Source organism: Manihot esculenta, chromosome 8, assembly GCF_001659605.2.
Source record: "Manihot esculenta cultivar AM560-2 chromosome 8, M.esculenta_v8, whole genome shotgun sequence".
NCBI classification, from domain to species: Eukaryota; Viridiplantae; Streptophyta; class Magnoliopsida; order Malpighiales; family Euphorbiaceae; genus Manihot; species Manihot esculenta.
This window is the reverse complement of record NC_035168.2, coordinates 33,171,894-33,194,552: the sequence shown is the minus strand read 5'-3', so window position 1 is coordinate 33,194,552 and position 22,659 is coordinate 33,171,894. Positions and strand designations below refer to the sequence as shown.

The following is a 22,659-nucleotide window of genomic DNA, read 5'->3' as shown; positions in this document are numbered from 1 at the left end:
GATATATTCGATTCACCTCTCTATATTATATTAAGTTTATTTTTAACTTTTTAGTATATAAAATAATCAAAGATTTTTTTTAAAAAAATCAAGAAGTTAAATTTCTTTATTTTCGCCTTAAATCAAAGATTTATTTCAAAAATTAAAAGTTTTGAGTTAGATTAATCTTAAATTTAAAATTTTAAGTTAATTTAATAAAATTTTTCAAAAAAAAAGTTAATTTAATAAAAAAATTTTAAAAAAGGCAACAATAAATACAGGATCAAATTTAAAAAATTTAATCAAGAAATTACAGGCATTTTAAAATACAAAAATAACACAGCTTTCAATATCTCATAGTTTTTATTTACAGGATATAATATAATATAATTTATTATAATTTTTCATAAATATTTGTTCGGAAAAGAACCAAATGATGTAGACGCTTGCCCGGTCCAAACGGGTTTGGGTTCAAAGAAGTGACATTGGGCCCAGGCCCTCTGACCGAAACAAGGTCAAGCAGGATTAGGAAAGAAGATGGACTTAGCCACGTTGTGAGAATCTGAATGGTTGGCACTTCCACGTCAATTTCGCGCCAAAACATCCCGCCAAAACTGAAGGACCTCTCTGCAAAGGCAAATTAGACTATTAGAGCGTAGCTGTGCCCTGAAGAAGATCCCAGTCAAAAGAAATAACACAGCTGCGCCAAAACCTAACGGACGAAATGGCTTCTGCTAATTCAGGAAACCCGCCTTCTACTCCTGATTCGCCAACCTCTGCTGGCTTCAACACAGATCAGCTCCCTCCCAACACCAGCCGGACCTCCGAGAACTTAACCGACGACGACGAGGCTTCCGTCGATCCCGAAATTATCCGAGATGAGCCCGAGGAACCCGAAGAGGAGGAAGAAGGAGAAGACCTGTATAACGATAATTTCCTGGAGTGAGTATAGTCCAATAATGCTTGTTAGTTTGGTCGAAATATGATGTGTATCTGTATGTTCGTGACTGAAATTAAATGATAAGAAAATGAAATGCAGTGACTATCGGAGGATGGATGAACACGACCAGTACGAATCGGTAGGGTTGGATGATTCACTTGAGGATGAGAGGGATTTGGATCAAATTATGCAGGATCGAAGAGCTGCTGATGTGGAGCTCGATGCCCGTGATGCCCGCCTCACTGACCGCAAGCTTCCTCGACTCCTCCACGACCATGGTACTTTCTGTATTCAAACTTGCTGCTGTTAATTTATCACCTGCCATTTTCTAGTTCTGCTGCAATTCCTCAATTTTCTTTCTTATTCTTTCTGTAGTCTGCAGTAGATTGTTTTCTTTATTGTTATGCCCGATTATTATACTCTCACATTATGCTTCTGGATGTGAAGTGATTTTGTTTCACAAATTCCTTAGTTTAATTTCATACAGTTTGTCCTTTAATGCCTTGCGTCCTGACATTTACACTAGTACATCGTTTTCTAATTGTATATATTGAGTAATGTTGTTGTCTCTTTATCTTTCCATTGTCGAGTATTGTTTTTTTTTTCTTTGGATTTTATGCCCACCCTAAATTCATAATCCCCTTATTAAAATTTCATAAGGATTCAATTCAATTCTTTTCTTTTCTTTTCTATCATTTTCTTGTTTGAAATGGAAAAATTCTTTTCTTTTTTTGACTTGCAATATTTTCATTTTTCAAAGAAAGTGAAGTCATTTATGATTTTTCAAGAGTTCATTTGAATTCTTTTCTTGCAAAAAAAAATTATCCCAAATGAAGGAATATGATTATCACATCTTTGCACCAGCACATTCCACAATTGCCCCTTTTGGGTATAGGAAAGAGTATGCCAGGGTGGATTTCAACCTTATATTGTGTTACAGTTGATGCATTCAAATTTAGCTGTTGACAATTAGATTTTTGGCAATGTTAGCTCAAAGTCCATATTATTGTTTGGTAAATTAGTTTGAAAAACTATATTCAGAAGTTCGTATCATTTGATCCTTGGATTTTTGATTGCAGATACTGATGACGACAACTATAGACCTTCAAAAAGGTCTAGAGCTGATTTCAGGCCTCCAGCTTCTCATAGAAGCTATGATGATACTGATGGTATGCAAAGCTCTCCTGGAAGATCACAACAGGGACATTCTAGGGAGGATGTCCCCATGACTGATCAAACTGATGATTATCCTTATGAGGTGATAAACTCTCATCACATTTGGTCCTCTCTCTCCCTCTCTTCTGTGGTTAAATAAACTGTCTGCTTATTAATGATAAGCCAAGTGCTTAGAAATCAATTTCATTACCAAAAGGCATCTGTGTGCAGGATGAAGATGGTGATGAAGGCGAGTTTGAGATGTATCGGGTCCAAGGAACACTTAGAGAGTGGGTTACCAGAGATGAAGTGCGTCGATTTATTGCCAAGAAGTTCAAGGAGTTCCTGCTTACGTATGTGAATCCAAAGAACGGACATGGGGATTTTGAATATGTACGTCTGATAAATGAAATGGTGTCAGGTGAATCTTCTGTCATATTCAGCTTTTCCTCTTCCATGGACAAGCCCTTGCCATGAATTATTTTCTGGACTTATATAGCATTGCTTTTGCAGCTAACAAATGTAGCCTGGAGATTGATTACAAGCAATTCATCTATGTCCACCCTAATATTGCCATCTGGCTCGCTGATGCACCTCAATCTGTCCTAGAAGTTATGGAAGAAGTTGCCAGAAATGTTGTTTTCAGTTTACATCCAAACTATAAGAATATCCATCAAAAGATCTATGTCCGTGTTACCAACTTACCCGTTTATGATCAGATCCGAAACATTAGGTAATGTTGATTGTGTTTGGTTGGCATATCTAGGGATGTGCTGGAGTTCTCTTCGCCCTAAGGTTTAAAATTTTTTCCTGGTATTGTGATTTGCAGGCAGATCCATTTAAACACCATGATTCGAATTGGGGGAGTTGTGACCAGACGTTCTGGTGTATTCCCACAGTTGCAGCAGGTAAAATATGATTGCAACAAGTGTGGAGCAATTTTAGGACCATTCTTTCAGAATTCCTATTCAGAAGTCAAGGTTGGTTCTTGCCCTGAATGCCAGTCAAAAGGACCATTCACCGTTAATATTGAGCAGGTGAGGTATCTCATATCTTTCCCTGTATTCCACTTCTCTTGTTTTTCTACACAACCTTATGCAGCTGAATAAGTTAAATAATAAGAAAAGCTTCTAATTCATATGCATATCTTTCCATCCCTTGCTGCAGACAATATACAGAAATTACCAGAAACTTACCCTCCAGGAAAGCCCAGGAATTGTGCCTGCTGGTCGGCTTCCAAGATACAAAGAAGTGATACTGTTGAATGATTTGATTGATTGTGCTCGCCCTGGAGAAGAGATTGTAGAATCCTTTTCTTACACTTGCTTGATGTTTTTTTTTCTTGATAATTACTTCCTAATGTCCCATGTTCTTTTTGTGGTGATGTATTACAGGAGGTCACTGGCATATATACAAATAATTTTGACTTATCTTTGAACACAAAGAACGGATTTCCTGTCTTTGCCACTGTCATTGAAGCAAATTATGTGACAAAGAAGCAGGACCTCTTTTCTGCTTACAAACTTACACAGGAGGATAAAGAAGAAATTGAGAAGCTTGCTAAAGATCCAAGAATAGGAGAAATGGTTTGTTACTTCTGACATTCCTTGGTCAATCATGTTTCCATTATGTCATCATAAAATGCCTATATCTAAATTTATTGTCACCTAAATTCTCAGATTATCAAGTCAGTTGCACCATCAATCTATGGCCATGAAGACATAAAAACGGCAATAGCCCTTGCCATGTTTGGAGGCCAAGAGAAAAATGTTGAAGGAAAGCACAGACTCCGAGGGGACATCAATGTACTTCTCCTAGGTGACCCAGGAACAGCAAAATCTCAATTTCTGAAGTAAGAGCTACACCTCAGCAAGTCTGAACTTTAAACTAAAGTGATTGTGATATCCTTATGGTGATGCAGCATTTAATTTAAGATAATTATTTTTAAGGTATGTTGAAAAGACTGGGCAGAGGGCTGTGTATACTACTGGTAAAGGAGCTTCAGCTGTAGGTCTAACAGCAGCAGTACACAAGGACCCAGTGACAAGAGAGTGGACGCTTGAAGGAGGGGCCCTTGTTTTAGCTGATAAGGGTATCTGTCTTATTGATGAGTTTGACAAGATGAATGATCAGGACAGGTGAGGAAAGGTTTGTTTATATGTTGGTAAGTAATCTCTATTCTTCTTGGTATGAGGAATGAAATTTATACTTGTGAACAGAGTGAGTATCCATGAAGCAATGGAGCAGCAGAGTATCAGCATATCAAAAGCAGGGATTGTTACCTCTCTCCAGGCTCGCTGTTCTGTCATTGCTGCTGCAAATCCTATTGGAGGAAGGTATGCAAGTTAATAGAACGAGTTTATTCGAAGAATAGGCTGCTTATTAATTGAACCTTCTGAATTTTGATATTTATGCTAACATATCAAAATGTTAGACTCGTGATTTTAATACAATACTTGTGCCCACTCCCAGATATGATTCCTCGAAAACATTTACTCAAAATGTTGAGTTGACTGATCCCATCATTTCTCGTTTTGACATCCTCTGTGTTGTTAAGGTGATTCTTTTGCCAACTCTCTTATTCTTTTTTGACATGTCCACAAGTTGATACTAACAGGCAAGGAATCTGAACAATAATTGCAGGATGTGGTCGATCCTGTTGCAGATGAGATGCTTGCAAAGTTTGTAGTTGATAGTCATTTCAAGTCACAACCAAAGGGTACTAATATAGATGATCGGTCCTTGAATGAGTCCCAGGATGACATCCAAGCTTCTGCTAGGCCCACTGATCCAGAGGTCCATTCTCTAGATGTCTTTTACTTGGTGTCTGCTAAGGTTGTTTGATGTTGTTTCTTTAACTGTTTAATCGTGAAGAGTTCTTTTTTGCTTCTTTTCAGATTCTTCCTCAAGTTTTGCTGAAGAAATACATAACTTATGCTAAGTTGAATATATTCCCAAGGTTGCATGACTCCGATATGGAAAAACTAACTCAAGTTTATGCAGAACTACGCAGAGAATCTTCGGTGAGGTCTATTGTTTGTCATTCTTTGAATGACATGAAGGTAATGCTTTAGATTGGTGATCTAATCATATGTGCCTCTGTTTTATTGTTCCTTTGCAGCATGGACAAGGAGTCCCTATTGCAGTGAGGCACATAGAGTCAATGATAAGGATGTCTGAAGCACATGCTCGAATGCACCTCAGACAGCATGTCACAGAAGAAGATGTTGACATGGCAATTCGTGTTCTGTTAAATTCCTTCATTTCAACACAAAAATATGGGGTGCAGAGAGCTCTCCAAAAGGTATACTAAGAAATTTAGCTGCTTTACATATAGCCATCTCTATAATGCTGTCTGTTAATCCATTATATTAATACTGCTTGTTTCTGCATTATGCTAATGCTGTTTGTTCCTCTATTATACTAATGCTGTCTGTTCCTCCATTATACTAATACCTCTACCTGCTTACAATGATTAAAAGCCTTTGTTTTCCATAAAAGAAGGGGGACAGAAATTAAAAAGGACCCACATCAGAGACTGAAATTACAATGCTTGATTTTATCATTCCAAATGTCTTCTATGCACATATTGCAGTATAAATAAGAATTGTTAAATGGAATATGAATTGTAAGAAGTCTTTTTATTCACTCTAAATTTGAGTGTCAGGCTCAGTTTTTAAACTTTTGTTTCCTATTGCATCTGGCCAGTATATATAACTGAAGTATTGTCAGGTTTAAAACTGTTGTATATTGACTTTACACTTGGTGGCTAAGAGTTCCTCCTTGTATGAGCAAGGGTTAATTTAACCATGATTCCGAATCAGCTTTATCATGTATTTTCCAAATTCAGGCATGCCATGACATGTTGGAGAAAATTTTGATATTTACAATCTGATTCATTATTTCAGAGTTTCAGAAAGTACATCACTTACAAGATGGATTACAATAGAATGCTTCTCAATCTTTTGCAAGAACTTGTGAACAGAGCACTGCGCTTTGAAGAAATTATGTCTGGCTCTATTTCAGGGCTTGCCCACGTTGAAGTGAAAGTTGAGGATTTGCAAAGCATGGTAATGCATGTGTTAGTTTGTTCAATTGTTTTCTTAGGCAAGGAAATGCTCATCAGCTCATGGCATTTACCTTAATGTCTTTGTGCAGGCGGAAGAACGAGGAATCAGCGATCTAAACCCCTTCTTTTCCAGCAATGATTTCTCTGCAGCCAATTTTGAGTTGGACAATGATCGACGGGTTATCAAGCATAAGCTTCCTAGACATTAAAGATATTAATTATACATCAAATAGGCCTAGCTTTAGTATATCAAGGAATAGTTAGGAATGGTGTGTAAGGTGAGCAGCTCTAAATCGTCGAGTACAGTTTACTGGGTTTCAAAGAGAGATTTGGACAATAGGATCTTGTATGTGATAAACTATCACGGTCTGGTCAAACAGTAATTGTATGTATTTTATTGTTATGATGAAATATCCACATTGGACATGTTGACAACCATATTGTACACCTTCATATATTTTATATTATTCTATTGCTTTAAAATGACCAAATTAGAAGCTTTGGCATGCAGCCTTATATGGTCTTGTAGATCACATAATGCTGCAATAGGCATGAACATTATCTTCGCTGAAAAGGTGAACTGCATTATCATCAACAGTACAGTAGGCTTGGTCTGGAAAATACCCATGCACGCTTTCGTTGAAACCGTGCCTGTAGTAGTTATAGGAAGTTGTATAGGTACTTTCATCCAAGTACTGAGATGCGTAAGGATAATATTCACTGTCGTAGGGGAATGGCCAGAACTCTGCCCTTCTTCCTGTTCTCCTCACAATCTTGAGGACCTTTCTCTGGTCCACATATCCTGTTACTGTCACCCTTTGCTTATCCATGTCTATCTCCAAGCTATCCACACCTGCAAGATGCTAAGCTAAGCTTAGGTTTTAGAATTATCATGATTTAGTAAGGTGTGTATTTGATTAAACTCTTGCCATGTATTTTTGAGATTGCTCTTCTTATCCTCTTTTCGCATCCTTCGCAATCCATATGAACCGAAAGCTCCACAATCTTACCAGTTAAATGTAAATACAAGTATTGTATCAGTATTCCTGTACAGAAACATCTTCATATCTATTTTTTACAGGTGGATGTGTGTATATATATCATGAGAGCACTTACAGACATGGCATTTGACGGTTTTGAACTCCCAGACAGCCATCCAAACATGATGAGAATGCCAAGTGCATGAAAATATCAACATGTCCCTACATCTCTTCACTCTGGCTCTGCATTTATATTTCTTTCACATGCCCACTTGGTTCTGGTGTAAGTGGCTTGTGTCTGAAGCTTCAGTTGATCAGATAATATTTCACAGGTTTTGTTTTTTTTTTTTTTTTTTTTCTCGGAATACAATAACTGATGCTGTTATTAGTTTAGCTTGAAAACAGTGATTATGATAGATTTTGTAGTATATGGTACTGTTTCTGAGGATATAGCAAACGGCAACTGCGTCACATTATAAAGTTTAAAGTTGGATTTCTTCATAATTAAAAAAGAATTGATTTGAATTAATTAATAATAATAAAAGCATCTGAAACGTCAAATTAATAAAGTTTGTGAGAGTAGCTGAATATCAATTTGTTGAAGGTGGATGATGTGAAAGAATACTGAAGTGGGGTAGATATTAAAATTGGAATATGTTCTGTGATTGACATATTCTTCTTTTTGTGGTAAAAAAATCCTCATTTGAAGACAACTTATTAAGAAGTTAAAGATTGGAGAGTGATGGGCAAATCCTCACGTGGTCCACTATACAATTTTCCTAGTGTACCACAAAAGTAATAAACAAAGGCCTTAGCCTTTAAAATTCGCATCATTCTCAAACGTAGATTGATGGTGCATAACCAAGTTGAACAGTCACCTCAGGAATATCATCAGAAATCAAGAATATTGTAATTTGCATGTCTGGGGCAAAACAACTAAATTCAAGAAAATTATAAGAGTATCAAGACACGTTGGTATTCCCTACTAATACATATATTTATTCTACTTAATTAATATCTTTTAATAATAAAATAATAATTATTTTAATTTTATTATTATTATTTTCTAAATTTATAGTGTTAAAATAATAGTTTTTAAATTTTAATTTATATTTAAAAAAATTACTTAAATGCCCATTAATAAAAGTAAAAGTTTCTCCTCATCCCTAATCTCAAATCTATTCATTTTCCGTCGTTCCTCCCTATTTTCCCAGCTCTCTATTCTTTTCAGTTTCTGATAAAACTAAGAAAGAAACTTTATTTCATAATTCTATTCCATGGCCATGAAGCACGTGGCAAAACATGGCTTAGAATACGATTGAATGGCCGACGATGTTGGTAAGAAAAGCAGATTATCATATATTACCAAAACCGCGTGGAAGGTTATTGTTGTTTAGGAAGTCTGATTTATTTAGAGATAAGCATTTAATTAGTCGCTCTCAATCTTCCCTCCTCTGCTTCTCACTCTCACTCTCGCTATTGATCTTTCTTAGCTATTAATCTTACTGTCATTCGCCATCACCTTTGGACTTGCTGGTGACTTTTTTTTATTTCTGTTGAGTTTCAAAAGCGTGATTTTCTGGGAAAAGTTGTGATTTTCTAGCAAAGTTTTTAGTTTTCTAGGTGAGAAATTCTTTGAGGAATGTGAAGGATTTTGAGGTTTAATTAAAACAAAAAGAATCTAAGCATCATTGGCAGTGTGTACTACTGAAATGATTTTATTGGAACAAGGTAAATTCATGCACCGACAAAAGCAAGACCATCTTCTGGGCATAGTGTTGCTAATCCTGTTAAAAAATAAATTTAAAATAATAGCAGTAAATTATTTTAATAATATTATAATAATAATTTTATAATTATTATAAAAAAATCATTGTCTAAACTTTAAAATATAATACTATAAATATAGTCCAGTCTTATAAAATATAGTGGTAAATTTGTAAATAAGTGATTTGTTTGAATGAAAAATTTTATTTAAATTGGATTTATATTCACTCGTAATATAAAATAATAATAAATATATATAAAATTTAATATATTTCAATTACGTGTCCATGTAAGCTTGATGTAGACAAAAATTTTCCTTGGTCAAATTAACCAGGCCAATGCCAAGCCAGTTGAACCATTGCTTTCAAAACTACAAATAACCTGGTTCTCGTTTCTTACCTGTTTCACATCAGACAATGCCGCTTCACATAACCACAGCTCACCAAAGGATGAATAAGGCCACCAAAATAATTCAATTTGAAAAATCAATGTGATCCGATTGATAATTGTCACGGTAAACAATCTACAATATATTTAATTTAAAAAATTAAATTATGGCGTTTATTAAACTTTTGAAAGAGTTGCTAACTGTTAGCCAACTAATGGAGTGGCTTGGACTCTAATTTAAGACCGATTTCTCATCATAATTGATTTCATTTTTTAATTTATTAAATTTTTATATTAATAAATTACTTAAAATTATCAAATATAATAAATAAATAAAATTATTATAATAATTAAATTAGTTATAATATTTATTTTTTCAAAATAAAAAATAATTATTTTAATTATTATATATACTATGTGATATTACACAATAATCGCCTAAAGAAAATTATGTGCTGACACACGAAAAAAAGATTATGTGGTAAGCGTCTGATCTAATGATGTTCGGTCTCACGGAGAGAAAAGAAAATATGGGCACTTCAGGTCGGCCTCAGGTCGATTCAGTTTGTCAGGACTCGCCTTCTTTAACTATAGAGCGAGACTCTATAGAAAGTTACCGTTAATGGTTATAATCCAGTAGATCTCTTTTATACTTGTAATCACGAAATTCCTAACCAATTAACTTACGACATTCTTTATGAACGAGCCGACCATATTATTACAGGATTTCCAAGAAATACTATAATTAACCCCACCTCCTTACAATATAAAAATGAAGGATCATAGAGATAAAGATATGTTATTCTCTTACACAACTATTTTTGTGTTGTAAGCATTATAATTCTCTCACCCTTCTCTTCAACTTATTGACTTGAGAGTCAGAATGGCTACTATAGGCGCCAACCACCTCACTCTCTCTCTTGCAGGATTGATTAATCACAACATATCTCTATTTGGTGGACCAATCATAGCACACCTCTATTTTTCGGTTATATCATTTGGTTCTTTTGCCTAAAAATCCATTGAATTCCCTCTGTTCATTTGGATTAAAACCAATCTCTTATCCCCTTTTCTCTTAAAAAAATCTCTTTTCTCTTTCGAAATGGTTGGAAATTCTCAAGCTGCTGCTAAAGTTGCTATCAATGAGGGTGCTATCATTTCTTCCACCCTTAATAGTGGGCAAAACACACCCTCTATAGGCAATGAAGAAGATCCCAACAATTTGAGTATTAAACAAACACTCCAGTACGTCAAAAGGTTGCAAGTTACTTTCAAGCAATACAAAGCTCGAGAGGAGGCGTCACTCATGGCTTCCAAGGGAAGGGAGGAAGCCTCTGTTGATACCTCAAGGACTCGAACGGGGCAATTCAGATGCAGTCCAAAGGGAATGACAAGTTTGAGAAAAAAGAGTCATCAGACGATGCTCCAAAAGATATCGGCTGGAAGCTAGTACGGGCTGCTCCAAGGTACTGGGAAGGACAGGAAGAGGATAAAAAGATGAGCCAAAAGTAAGACAAAAAGGCAGAGAAGTAAGGATATAAAGGAGATCACAAAAGTTACCTAGTCTCCCAAGGAAGGGACGACCGAGGTAAGTATAAGAATTATACTCTACTGAATAATTTATCGACACGTATTTTAATGTGGATCAGAAAAAATGACAAGAAAGTCAGATGGACTCCTAAGCTCAACCCTAAAAAAGCTGGAAGACGAGATAAGACTAAGCATTGCCATTTTCATGAAGACTATAGACACACAATGGAGGAATGCCGACAACTGAAAGATGAAATCGAGAGGCTAATAAGAGACGGTACACTTTGAAAGTTCACCAGAAAGAGTGGAAAGGAGAGGAGATCTGAACCCGAGACAACAACTCACGAAATTACCCTTGACAAGAAACCGAAAAGGGTCATTCATACGGTTAGGACCAAGTGGCAATACAAGCCCATAAAAGCAGAACATCACAAGATATTCAACCCCTGAGTCAAACTCCAAGGTTTTGATATTGGTTGAGTTAGATAACCAAGCTTTTTAATTATCCTTGACAAAATGTATAGCATTTACAAAAATGTTATAAACAATACTATGATGTGTTCTTCAAACCTTTCTTATAAGGAACGTTGGATGAAAGCGTGGAAATAAAAGACCACAAGGCCATTCAGGTGTTAGTCCCACTAAATAAAAGTTCCAATGCCATAAGGTGGGAATCCTGCCAGGCTAGAAGATCGGGTATTAGTCTCACTAAAAGGCCATAAGACCATCCGAGTATTAATCCTGGTAAACAAAAGTTTCAACCCCACGAGGTGGAAACCCTCCAGGCACATAACCGAGTGTTAGTCCAATATAAAAGTTTTTAAAGATATTTATATCAGACCACAAGGTGAAAATCCGCCAAGCCAGAAGACCGAGTGTTAGTCCCGATAAACAAAAGTTTCAAAGTCACAAAGCAAGTATCCGCCAGGCACATGACCAGGTATTAGTCCCGATAAATAAAAATTTCAAAGCCATTGGGTGGGTTCCCGCCAAGCACAAAACTGGGTATTAGTCCCGATAAATAAAAATTCTCTAAGGCATTTCAAGCCAAAGCCACATGGGCGGGAATCCGCGAGGCCAGAAGATGGGGTGTTAGTCCCGATAAATAAAAGTTTCAATGTCACAAGGCGGGTATCCACCAGGCACATGATCGGGTGTTAGTCCCAATAACAAAAGTTTTAAAACCACAAGATGAATATCTGCCGAGCACAAGACCGGGTGTTAGCCGCAATAAATAAAAATTTTCCAAAGTATTTCATGCTGAAGCCATAGGGCAGGTGTCCATAAGCATATATCTAGGCGTTAGTCCCGCTGAAAGAAAAGTTCCCAAGACATTGTATGCCTATGCCATAAGGCGAGTATTAATCAGGCCACATGACCGGGTGTTAGTCTCGTTTTACAAAAAGTTCCCAAGGCATATTATGCCCAGGCCATAAGGCGAGTATTAACCAAATCACAAAACCGAGTATTAGTTTTGATTCACAAAAAGATTTTAAGGCATTTCATACTCAGGCCACTAGGCGGGCATGAGCCAGGCCACACGAACGGGTGTAGATCTCATTTTGTAAAAAGTTCCTAAGGCATTGTCACTGTTCCTATGATCACTACTAGAAATCCAAAACTTTTTGTAAGGGAGGAAGGCCCATTGTAGGCGCGCAAGTCTTTTTGGCGATTGACGAAGGAATGATAGGCTGCTGAGTGAGCAAGTAAAGCTCGCAAGGGCTAGAGAATGCCTGGAAGCTCGCTAATGCTGGAAAATGCATGGAAGACCGCCAGGGGTGGAAAATACTCGGAAGTTAGTTAGGGCTACAGAATGCCCGAAAGCTCAATAGAACTGTAAAATGCCCGAAAGCTCATTAGGCTGGATGGGGCGAGAAAATGACCGGAAGCTCGTTAGGGTTGGTTGGGGCGAGAAAATGCTCGAAAGCTAGTCAGGGCTAGAGAATGGCCAAAAGCTCAACAGGGCGAGAAAATGCTCGAAAGCTAGTTAGAGCTAGAGAATACCCAGAAACTTGACAGTGTGAGAAAATGCTTGGAAGATAGTTAGGGCTAGAGAATGCCTGAAAGAATGCCCGGAAGCTCAGCAAGGCTTGAAAGTGCCCGGAAGATCACCAAGGCCATTAGGACAAGAAAAAGCCCAAAACTCGCCAAGGCGTAACTATATCGCTCGGATCAATTTTGGCCAGATGCTGGACAAGATCTTAGACCAGGCTGGTCGGAAGGGCGAGTGAGAAGGAAGCAAGGATAGCGTGCATTCAGAAGTTAATTTAGTTCGATGGACTAAACTAAAGACTGCGTTCGGGACAATCATTGTGATTTACACTCCAGGATCGTGATGCATTTTGCAACCAAGTCACCATGAGGGTATCCACCAGACCAATGACCATGGGTCAGCCTTGATTAATAAAATTTTCAAGTCATTATCATAACTGGGTATTAAGTTCGGTTTATTATGCTTAATATTCATAGCCACAAGACAATTATCATTTATGGGCAGGAGTAGGTAAAATGATGCGAATACGAAAATGCCAATCTAAATGAGGCATGTGCCCCAAATATTGAAGACGATAATCATTTTTGAATCTAAATAATTGAAAATCAGCGGGAGACTTCTTATATTATATATTAATCACCCAAAGAAGGCCATGTGTTGGAACTCGAAGAAAGGGATGTGTGACAAGGGTATGATCAGATGATGCTCGGTCCCACCGAGAAAAAAGAAGACCTGGGCGCTTTAGGTTGTTCTCGGGTCGGTTCAGTTCATCAGGACTCGCTCTCTCAACTACAGCGCGAGACTGCATAGGAAATTACCGTTAACGGCTACAATCATGTAGATCTTCTTTACACCTGTAATTACGGGATCTTTAACTAATTAATTGGTGAGATCCTTTATCAACAAGCCGGCCACATAATTATCGAATTTTCAAAAAATATTATAATTAACTCCACCTTCTTATAGTATAAAAACTAAAGATCACATAGACACATGTATGCTATTCTCTTACACCGCTACTCTTGTGTTCTAAACATTACAATTCTCTCGCCCTTCTCTTCAACTTATTGATTTAAGTGTTGGAGTGACTACCATAGATGCCAACCATCTTATGCTCTCTTTCTTGCAGAATTAACTAATCACAATACAGCTCTATTTAATGGACAAATCACAGGATAACTCTATTTTCTAGTTATATCATTATATAATAAATTAATAACTTTATTTTGTGTCTATTTAAATTATAAAATAACTTAATATATACCTATATTAAAATAATAATTACACAATTTATCAAATGTCTATAATATATAAATTATAATCGTCCAAAAGCAAACGGTTATCAATTATTAATAATAACTATTAGTTACATTTAATAGTTAAATTAAATAGACCTCAAATATATTAAAATTAAGAATATAATCAAATATATTATTTTATAAAATTATTTTTCTACTTCAATAATACTTTTCTCAGTAAATATTTTATTTTTATATATTAAAATAATTTTAAAAATTTTAAAAATTTTAAAAATTTATTAATTAATTCTTTCATTACTTCAAATTTAAACCCAACAGCCTCCAACGTGCTCCCTCGAACCCACCCTTTTCCCCAACTAGACCGTAACATGCCTTAGAGATCCATAATTAGCCAAACATTTCTTTAACTCTCAGCAACAACAAAATCCACTTAAATAACTCCTAATTTAAAAGAACAAATCAAGGATATGGAAATTGAAAAATCAGAGATAATCATTACCCATAATGAAAAAGGAGGAGCAAAGACAGTAGTTGATGTCCAAATCCAAAAAGGATCCAGACCATTATCATGTTGCATAAAGAAACAACCAGGCGTCGTAGTTGCTACCAACTCTCTAGCTGGTCGTATATATTAGCAATGTCGGCAACTTTGTCGTGCTCTCTTTTTCCTCATTTTGGTCTGAATAATTCGATTCATGAATTCCAACATCTCAGAAAATATTAAAATTTTATTTATTTACTTAAATATTATTTATTTTAAAAAATACTTTCTGAAAAGTAAATTTTTTTAAAAATAACTTAATTAAATTAGAGTAAACTTAGTTTCTTTATATCAATAGAAAATTATTTGATTTGCCTAGTTATAAAAATATTGGCAACCAAATAAATAAAATTTCAATTTTTTTAAAAATTTCAAATTTTTTAATTAAGTTATATCCAACTAAACAAAACCTTAATTATTTTTCTTATTTAACTGCAGAATTAGGAAAATTAGCTTTCACCTCTTGAAAAATAGGCCATTTGAACTAAATAAAAATATTTGGTGGTGTTTAATGAGGCTGTGAATCTAAGATATAAATAAATATATGGTCTCATTTAATTTTTATGCAGAGACTCACGCATTTATATTTTGAATCGTAATAAACAATATTTAAGTAAGAATTGTACCGAAATTAGAGATTTGCTTATGGATTGAAAGAGGACATGACTAGATAAGGCGAGGAATAGGAGTAAATAGTATTTCATTCAAATCGAAAAAAATTGATTAAATTAAATTAATTTAAAATTTTAATTTAATTTTTTATTTTTTTAATTCGATTTTAATAAAAAAAAATTGATTAACCAAATCGATCCAATTAATGATAATCGTATATTATTTTTTATCATATAGAAAAAAATTAGACCATATCTAAGATTAAAATACTTCATTTAAATTTTAGACTATTAAAAATAATATGTAAAAAATAAAAAATAATTAAAAATCTAATCAATCAAATCGAACCAAACTGAATTAGACCAGTTTGATTCAATCAATTTCTATTTAGAATCGATTTGATATGATTTTTATAAATATTAAAATTTAATTTTTAATTTATTCGATTTGATTTGTAATCAAATCGATCGAATGCTCCCGAATGAAAAATGAAAAGAAAAATTAATTATAAAATAATATTTTACTATCAGCATAATTAATTGACACTGATGATACCTTATCCTTGCATATTTTTAAATATGAGTATCATCGGTGTAATATTAATTAATTTACCTTTAAAGATTATAATTCAAAAGTTTAGTTTAATAGTAAGTATATCTGAGTAAATTTGAGAGGTTTTAAGTTTTACTCTCCAATTCTCAATATTTATTTTAAAAAAAGATATAAAATTAATTTTAAAAAGACTATAAATCACATACAATTATTAAGAAAAATTTAAAAAGAAAGTAATTAATATATAATAAAGTCTTCATTAAATAATAAAATTAATTTACTATCATGAATTTCTCTTACCTGCTAAACATTATTACATAATTTTATTACTACTACTATTTTTCTTCTTATTTATTCACAAATACAAAGAGGGATTTAATTCTTAAAAGTCTTACATAGTTCTTAATAATTTATGTAATTTCTTTTTAAAATTTAAAAGTCTTATATGGTCAATTTTAATAATTGAAGTACTTGTTTAGATTTAAAAAAAAGTTTTTACAATTATTAATCTTTACTTTAAGAATTAAAGTAGATGTTTTATAAACCACTCCATTGTCATTAATAAGTTTAGGTTGTCATAAATTATTTTGTACATCTAATTAACAATGTCATGCCGAGAATTTATTGTGATGACCGCTGAGCTCTGAACACTCAGGTTTGGCAAAACCTGCGCTAAAAAGATTGGATTTCAATTCTATTAGGATTTAATATATGGAAATACTTTTTGTACAGACTCAAGACTTGCTCCGACAAGTTAGACTGGATGTGAACTTGCACGTGAAGAACTTGACCTTGAATATCCGTTAGCTCCATAGAACAACAAACCCCGTGATACTTGGGATCATATTCAAGTGGCATCGGATGAAATTAAATAGTCATCTGACGGTAGAAAAGGATGCAGTACAACTATACATACGGCCAGCGTGACTATGATAAGAGGGTACGAGAACAAAATGGTGGTTACATGTCACTAGAGGACAAAAAACAAAAGGAATAAAAAGAAACAAGGAGGAGAAACAAACCAAGCTTACAAAAAATACCCTGAGCCTAACCCCTTTACTGGATCTCAGAAATCAATTGGCACAATTTATGGGAATGAAAGAGATCTTACCGTCACCGGAGTTCTCATCCTCATTTCACCCATTGAGATCCACATGACCAATCACGGTGAAAATCATACTGAAAACGCCCCAAACGACCTGAGTTCAACCCATGAAGGTCCACAGATCTCGTTCTCTAGCCCAACCACCCTAATAAATCAGCCACCCATGTTATTTAACCCTTCACTAAGCTCAGGCAGGACCATGTCTCAAATTATCCTATCTGATCAAGAACTGCAAAGCATGGCTCTCTAGTTACAGAACACTACTCACTAGCTAGGCCAGATGAGCAGAGAGGGCTTAATACCCCGTCGAGCAAGCCAACTGTAGCTAAGGGGCTCAATATCAATAAGTCTCAACCCATATTGAACTGTCAAATCCCCCAATAGAACAGTAGGAGGACAGGTGATGGAGACGGAGAAGCCAGTCAGGGAAACGAGTCGACAGCCAGAGCTAGAGGTAGGATAGTGAGGGAGTTTATTGAGAATGATGGGGTTGAGAGCTACTCTTCCGAACTAGCAGAAAGGTTGGAGAGTAAAGAGTTAGAAAGAAACTACCACCTGGAGAAGAGGTCTAGAAGGGAAGACGTAGACATAGACCAAAAGTTAGAAAGGTTGAAAAAGCAACTATTGACGGAGTTAAGAGCATGAGACAACAACAGTCCCCTATTGCCAACCTCATCGCCGTTTATAAAACAGGCTCAACAAGAAACCATACCAAAGAAGTTCAACCAACTATGGTAGCCTATGACGGGACAGGAAACCTTCGAGAGCAACTCTTGAACTACAAGACATTCATGGAGTTGCTGACTCATTTGGACGCCCTGATGTGTAAGGTCTTCCCAATCACCTTAACAGGACTAGCCCGAGCATGGTTTAACAGCTTGCAGTCGAGGAGCATCAAGAACTTCATAGACCTAGCCAGTGTATTCATTAGCAAATTCATTGTCGGAGTTCCTATGGAAAGAAAAATGAGCTACTAAAAAACTTTGAGGCAGAGGAAGAATGAATTTTTGAGAGAGTATGTGGCCAGATTCAACTCTGAGGCTTTGCATATACCTGAGCTGAATGAGGGAAAGGAAGTAGAAGCCATGCAGAAGGGCACAACCTCCCCGGAGTTCTTTGGGTCACTATACAAAAAGCCCCCTACTACCCTGTCAAAGCTAATGAAAAGGGCATAGGAATATATAATACAAGATAATGCCTTGACAACTAGTCGATTTGTCAGGGATGATAGAGAAAGAGGCAAGGTTGGGGAGGATAAGAGACAAGACAAGTAGGATAAGAGACAAGACAAGTCAGAGAGGAGACAAAACTAGGGACTGCATTGAATAAAAACTGATGGGAAAGAAAGGAACAGAGACCTTATCATCCCCGGCTCCCCGCTGAAGTCACTAACCTAAATGTGTCCAATGCCGAAGTGCTCATAGCATCCTAGGATAAAGATTTCGTGCAATGGCCCAAGCCCATGAAAATAGAGGCAAGTAAGAGGGATCCAGATAAATATTGCCAATACCACAAAACACACGGCCATGACACAAATGATTGATATCCATAAATAAATGAGATAGAAAGGCTTATTAGGAGAGGCCATATTTAAAATTTTATGAAGAAGCCATAGGGCTAGAGGCAACAACAATGTGTGGCTGGAGAAAGGCCCAGGAGACAGATCGGAGCACCAGTAAATGATTGCTCCAGTGGAACAATCAATATGATTGTAGGAGGGACTGAAGGCCATATGAGTAGGAAGGGGAAGAAGAGAGGTAGAAATGAAAATGAAAGCAGCATAGAGATGATGCAAGTCACTGAGCACTCCCTAATAACCATCTCCTTTTCCCAGAGGATGCATAGGGGGTGCAGATGCCCCACGATGATGCCTTGATCATCAAAACAGTCATCAATAACTTTAGGGTTCATAAGGTGCTAGTGGACGATGGCAGCAAGGTGAATCTATTACCCTACCGGGTCTTCCAGTAAATGAAAATACCTGAGGAGCAGCTCATCAGGGACCAGCCTCGGTCAAAGAGATAGGGAGAACCCCGGTAGTGATGGAAGGAAAAGTAAAAGTAGCCCTCACTCTAGGGGAGCCTCCCCTGTCACGGACTCACTATGCCATATTCCTGGTGGTGAAGTTACCCCTAAGCTACAATGCTATCCTAGGAAGATCAATGCTGTATGATTTTGAAGCAGTGATTAGTATCTAGTATCTGGTCATGAAGTTCCCAACAGAGGCAGGAGTTAGAGTTGTCCAGGAAAGGCAGGAGGAGGCTAGAGTAGTATACCTGGCTACGGTAGAGAAGCAATGCACCCAACTAGAGGAGGTAAACCCTAAAGTTATAGAAGTTAGAGACGAAAGAAAGGAGGCTAGGACCGAAACAGTTGACAAGCCAGAGACCTTCTCACTATTCAGAGAAGAAGGCGACAAGGTCTTCAGCATCAACTCGAGCTTGGAATAAGGCTAGAAAGAAGTTGCAAAAGCCTTGATTAGGAGGCATGCCTCGAGCTTTGCCTAGAAACCCTAGGATATGCCGAGGATGGATCCTGAGGTGATGACTCATACGTTGAACGTCTTCCCTGATGCCAAGTCAGTGAAACAGAAAAAGAGTCTTTGGGAAAGAGAAGCAATAGGCCACGAGGGAAGAGGTGGAGAAATTAGAAGAGGTCGGGTTTATTAGGGAAGTAATGTACCCACAGTGGTTAGCTAATCCTGTGTTAATAAAAAAGGCCAACGGGAAGTATAGGATGTGTATAGACTTCACCGACCTAAATCAGGCCTGCCAAAAAGATTGTTATCCCCTTCTAATATTAATAAAATGGTCGATTTTATGGTCGGTTTTGACTACTTATCATCTTTGGATGCTATGTCGGGATATCACCAAATCTCAATTGACAAATCAGATGAAGAGAAGACCTCCTTTATAACTGAAGATGGAACATATTGCTACAAGGCTATGCTTTTCAGGTTGAAAAACGCTAGGGCTACATACCAGCATCTGATGAATAAAATCTTCAAAGACCAAATAGGGAGAAATGTAGAGGTGTACTTCAATTACATGGTAGTTAAAAGCGAACTTTCCAACAACATTTGGCTAACCTAGAAGTCTTCCAGGTACTACAGCGGTACAGGATGAGATTGAATCCTACGAAGTGTGCTTTCTTCATCAGAGGAGAGACATTTTTAAGTTACATTGTCAGTGGGAAGAGCATAGAACCAAACTCAGAAAAGGTAGAAGCTATATTGAACATGCTTGAGCCGACCTATGTAAGGGATGTACAGAGGCTCACAGAAAGAGTAGTAGCACTTAACAGGTTCATGTCTAAGTTTGCAGAGAGATGCCTACCCTTTTTCAAGAAGTTAAGGAAAGTTCCGAATTTTGAATGGTTAGATGATTGCCAAGAGGCCTTCAAAAGCCTTAAGGAGCATCTCAGCTCCCCACATGTACTCAGTAGTCCCTTGGCGGGGGGAAAAGCTGTTGATCTACTTGGCTGCATTAGAACAGGCAATGAGTGCCTTGCTAGTAAGGGAAGAGGCAAGGATCCAAAAATCTGTCTTTTGGGTCAGCAAGGTACTTAAGGATGCTGAGGTCAAATATATGAATATAGAAAAGCTGGCATTCACTTTGTTATTGGCAATGAGGAAATTCAGGATATATCTGAAAGACCACCAAGGAGTAGTGCTGACTGATCAGCCTTTGAAAAAGATCTTACACAGGCTTGAAAATTCAAGGCAGATGCTAGCATGGTCAATAGAAATCAGCCTATATTGTCTCATTTACCAACCTCGGACAGCAATCAAGGCATAGGCCTTGGCCGACTTCATAGCTGAATGCTCCTTCAGCACGGTTGAGAAAGAATAGATTGATGCGCTGCCGGGCTCAGTGGAAGAAGGGGTAGGGAACCAACAACAACATGAATCTGTGTGGAATCTATTTGTAGATAGGGCATCGAGCTCCACAGGTAGTGGTGCAGGAATCCTTCTAAAAGAACTTGATGAGTTCAAAGTATGTTATGCCCAGCACTTCGGGTTCTCGACATTTAATAACATGGCCGAGTATAAAGCTCTTCTGAATGGAATGAAAACATCCTTGAAAGTGGGGGCGACTGACCTCAGAATAATCAGTGATTCACAACTGGTAGTGAACCAAATAACAAGGATATACCAAGCAAAGGACTCGCTTATGCAAAAGTACTTAGCTAAAGTAAGAGTCTTGGAAGTCAAGCTCGGTGAGTAAGAAACTATAGTTGAATACAGAAGAATGCCTCGAGAGGAAAATGAAAAAGCATACTTGCTCAGCAAATTGTCTGTAGAAGAGCTAGAACAACTCCCGGACAAAGTGTATGCGCAGCAAATCGATGTCCCTACTTTTGAAAAGCCAGCCTCCATTATGCAAGTTGATAAAGAACGAAGCTGGATGACCCCATACCTTGAGTACCTCGAGACTAAAAAATTGCTAGAAGACAAAATGGAAGCTCTGAAAATCGCGGCTAAAAGCCGCTAATTACCAAGCAATAAGAGGGACTCTATATAGGAGAGGAAAGTTCAACCCGTGGTTAAGGTGTATAAGGCCAAAAGAGGCATTCAGGATAATCCAAGAAATAAACCAAGGGGTTTGCGAAGTTCATAAAGGAGCAGCCACATTAGTGAACATGATTTTTTGGCAGGGTATTACTGGCCAACAACAAAGAAAGAAGCAGGAAAATTTGTGAACAAATGTGATATCTGTCAAACGTTCGCCAACACTATCAACAGCCCAGCTACATCACAGTCAAGTATATCAAGTCTGTGGCCGTTCTCGTAGTGGAGAATAAACATTCTAGGACCATTCTCTAAGACTGTAGGATAGAAGAGGTTTGTGATCGTGGCTGTAGAATACTTCTCTAAGTGGCCTGAGGCAGAGGTCATGCCCTCCATTACGGCTCGAAAAGTGATAGACTTTGTATGAGGCAACATCTTCTGCCAGTTTGGGATACCCATGACACTCATAGCAGATAACGAAAAGCAATTCGACTGCAACTCTTTCTGGGATTTTACAACGAACATAGGTATATGGCACACGTTTTCCTCAATAGCTCATCTGCAGAAGAATGGCCAAACCAAGGTGACGAATTAAGCTATCCTCCATGGGCTTAAAAAATGGTTAGAAGATGCTAAAAGGAATTGGGTAGCCAAGCTGCATAGCATCTTGTGGGCATTTCGGACTACACCACGAATAACAATAAGGGAAACTCCATTCGCACTAGCATTTGGGACAGAAGTTGTAGTTTCCATAGAGCTGCAGATCCCCACTCACCGAGTTCGATTCAATGATGAAAACACCACTGATGAGAAATTAAGGAGCAACTTGGATGCCCTAGAGGAAATCAGGGATGAAGCACAAGTGTGAACAACCGCTTATCAGTAGAAAGCAACTCGATACTACAACTAGAAAGTTCAAGAGAGGAACTTAAAAGTTGGAGACTTAGCATTGAGAAGACTAGAAGCCACAGGAAAAAAGAGTTGTTGTGGGAAAGCTAGCATTTACCTGGGAAGGACCATTTAGAGTCGCTAAAGTCATCAGACCAGGAGTATAAAGAATCAAAGATTTGCAGGGGAATCCAAAACCTCACACTTGGAACATCCAGTTTTTGAAGAGGTATTTTCCATAAGATGTATAATGTAACTGTTATAGTGAGAATATGAATAAAAATCCTCTTTTCTACTCTCAAAACACTTTTGACAAATAAAAAAGACCTCAATGAGGTAGGTGAGCAGTCTCGAAAATAAGACTTTCGGCACTACAAAACTGATTGAGGAGA

The 22,659-nt window shown here is 36.9% G+C and overlaps 3 protein-coding genes across 5 annotated transcripts; 2 read left to right on the top strand and 1 right to left on the bottom strand.

Moving 5' to 3' along the window:
* The first annotated feature begins 639 nt into the window (after positions 1-639).
* On the top strand, positions 640-6,626 carry LOC110620143 (DNA replication licensing factor MCM2). Its single transcript, XM_021763745.2, has 17 exons — positions 640-921; positions 1,019-1,197; positions 1,999-2,177; positions 2,306-2,495; positions 2,588-2,807; positions 2,904-3,111; positions 3,242-3,376; positions 3,469-3,660; positions 3,754-3,926; positions 4,024-4,212; positions 4,294-4,410; positions 4,547-4,631; positions 4,718-4,870; positions 4,972-5,097; positions 5,196-5,378; positions 5,983-6,144; positions 6,233-6,626. Exons 1-17 carry the CDS (start codon positions 704-706, stop codon positions 6,350-6,352), a joined length of 2,829 nt encoding a protein of 942 aa, XP_021619437.1. The 5' UTR covers positions 640-703; the 3' UTR covers positions 6,353-6,626.
* On the bottom strand, positions 6,601-7,471 carry LOC110620144 (heavy metal-associated isoprenylated plant protein 45). 3 transcript variants are annotated; one of them, XM_021763746.2, is made up of 3 exons: positions 7,260-7,471; positions 7,073-7,148; positions 6,601-6,996 (listed from the first exon to the last, which is right to left on the bottom strand). In XM_021763746.2, the coding sequence occupies exons 1-3, from the start codon at positions 7,305-7,307 to the stop codon at positions 6,674-6,676; spliced, it is 447 nt and encodes a 148-aa protein (XP_021619438.1). In that variant the 5' UTR covers positions 7,308-7,471; the 3' UTR covers positions 6,601-6,673. The 3 variants fall into 3 exon arrangements, with proteins under 3 accessions (XP_021619438.1, XP_043815292.1, XP_021619439.2); XM_043959357.1 differs by having other exon boundaries at positions 7,264-7,330; XM_021763747.2 differs by lacking the exon at positions 7,073-7,148 and having other exon boundaries at positions 7,260-7,333.
* A 12,205-nt stretch (positions 7,472-19,676) lies between these two features.
* Positions 19,677-20,666, top strand: LOC110621543. The gene is made up of 2 exons (XM_021765817.1): positions 19,677-19,919; positions 20,250-20,666. Exons 1-2 carry the CDS (start codon positions 19,677-19,679, stop codon positions 20,664-20,666), a joined length of 660 nt encoding a protein of 219 aa, XP_021621509.1.
* Positions 20,667-22,659: the final 1,993 nt, after the last annotated feature.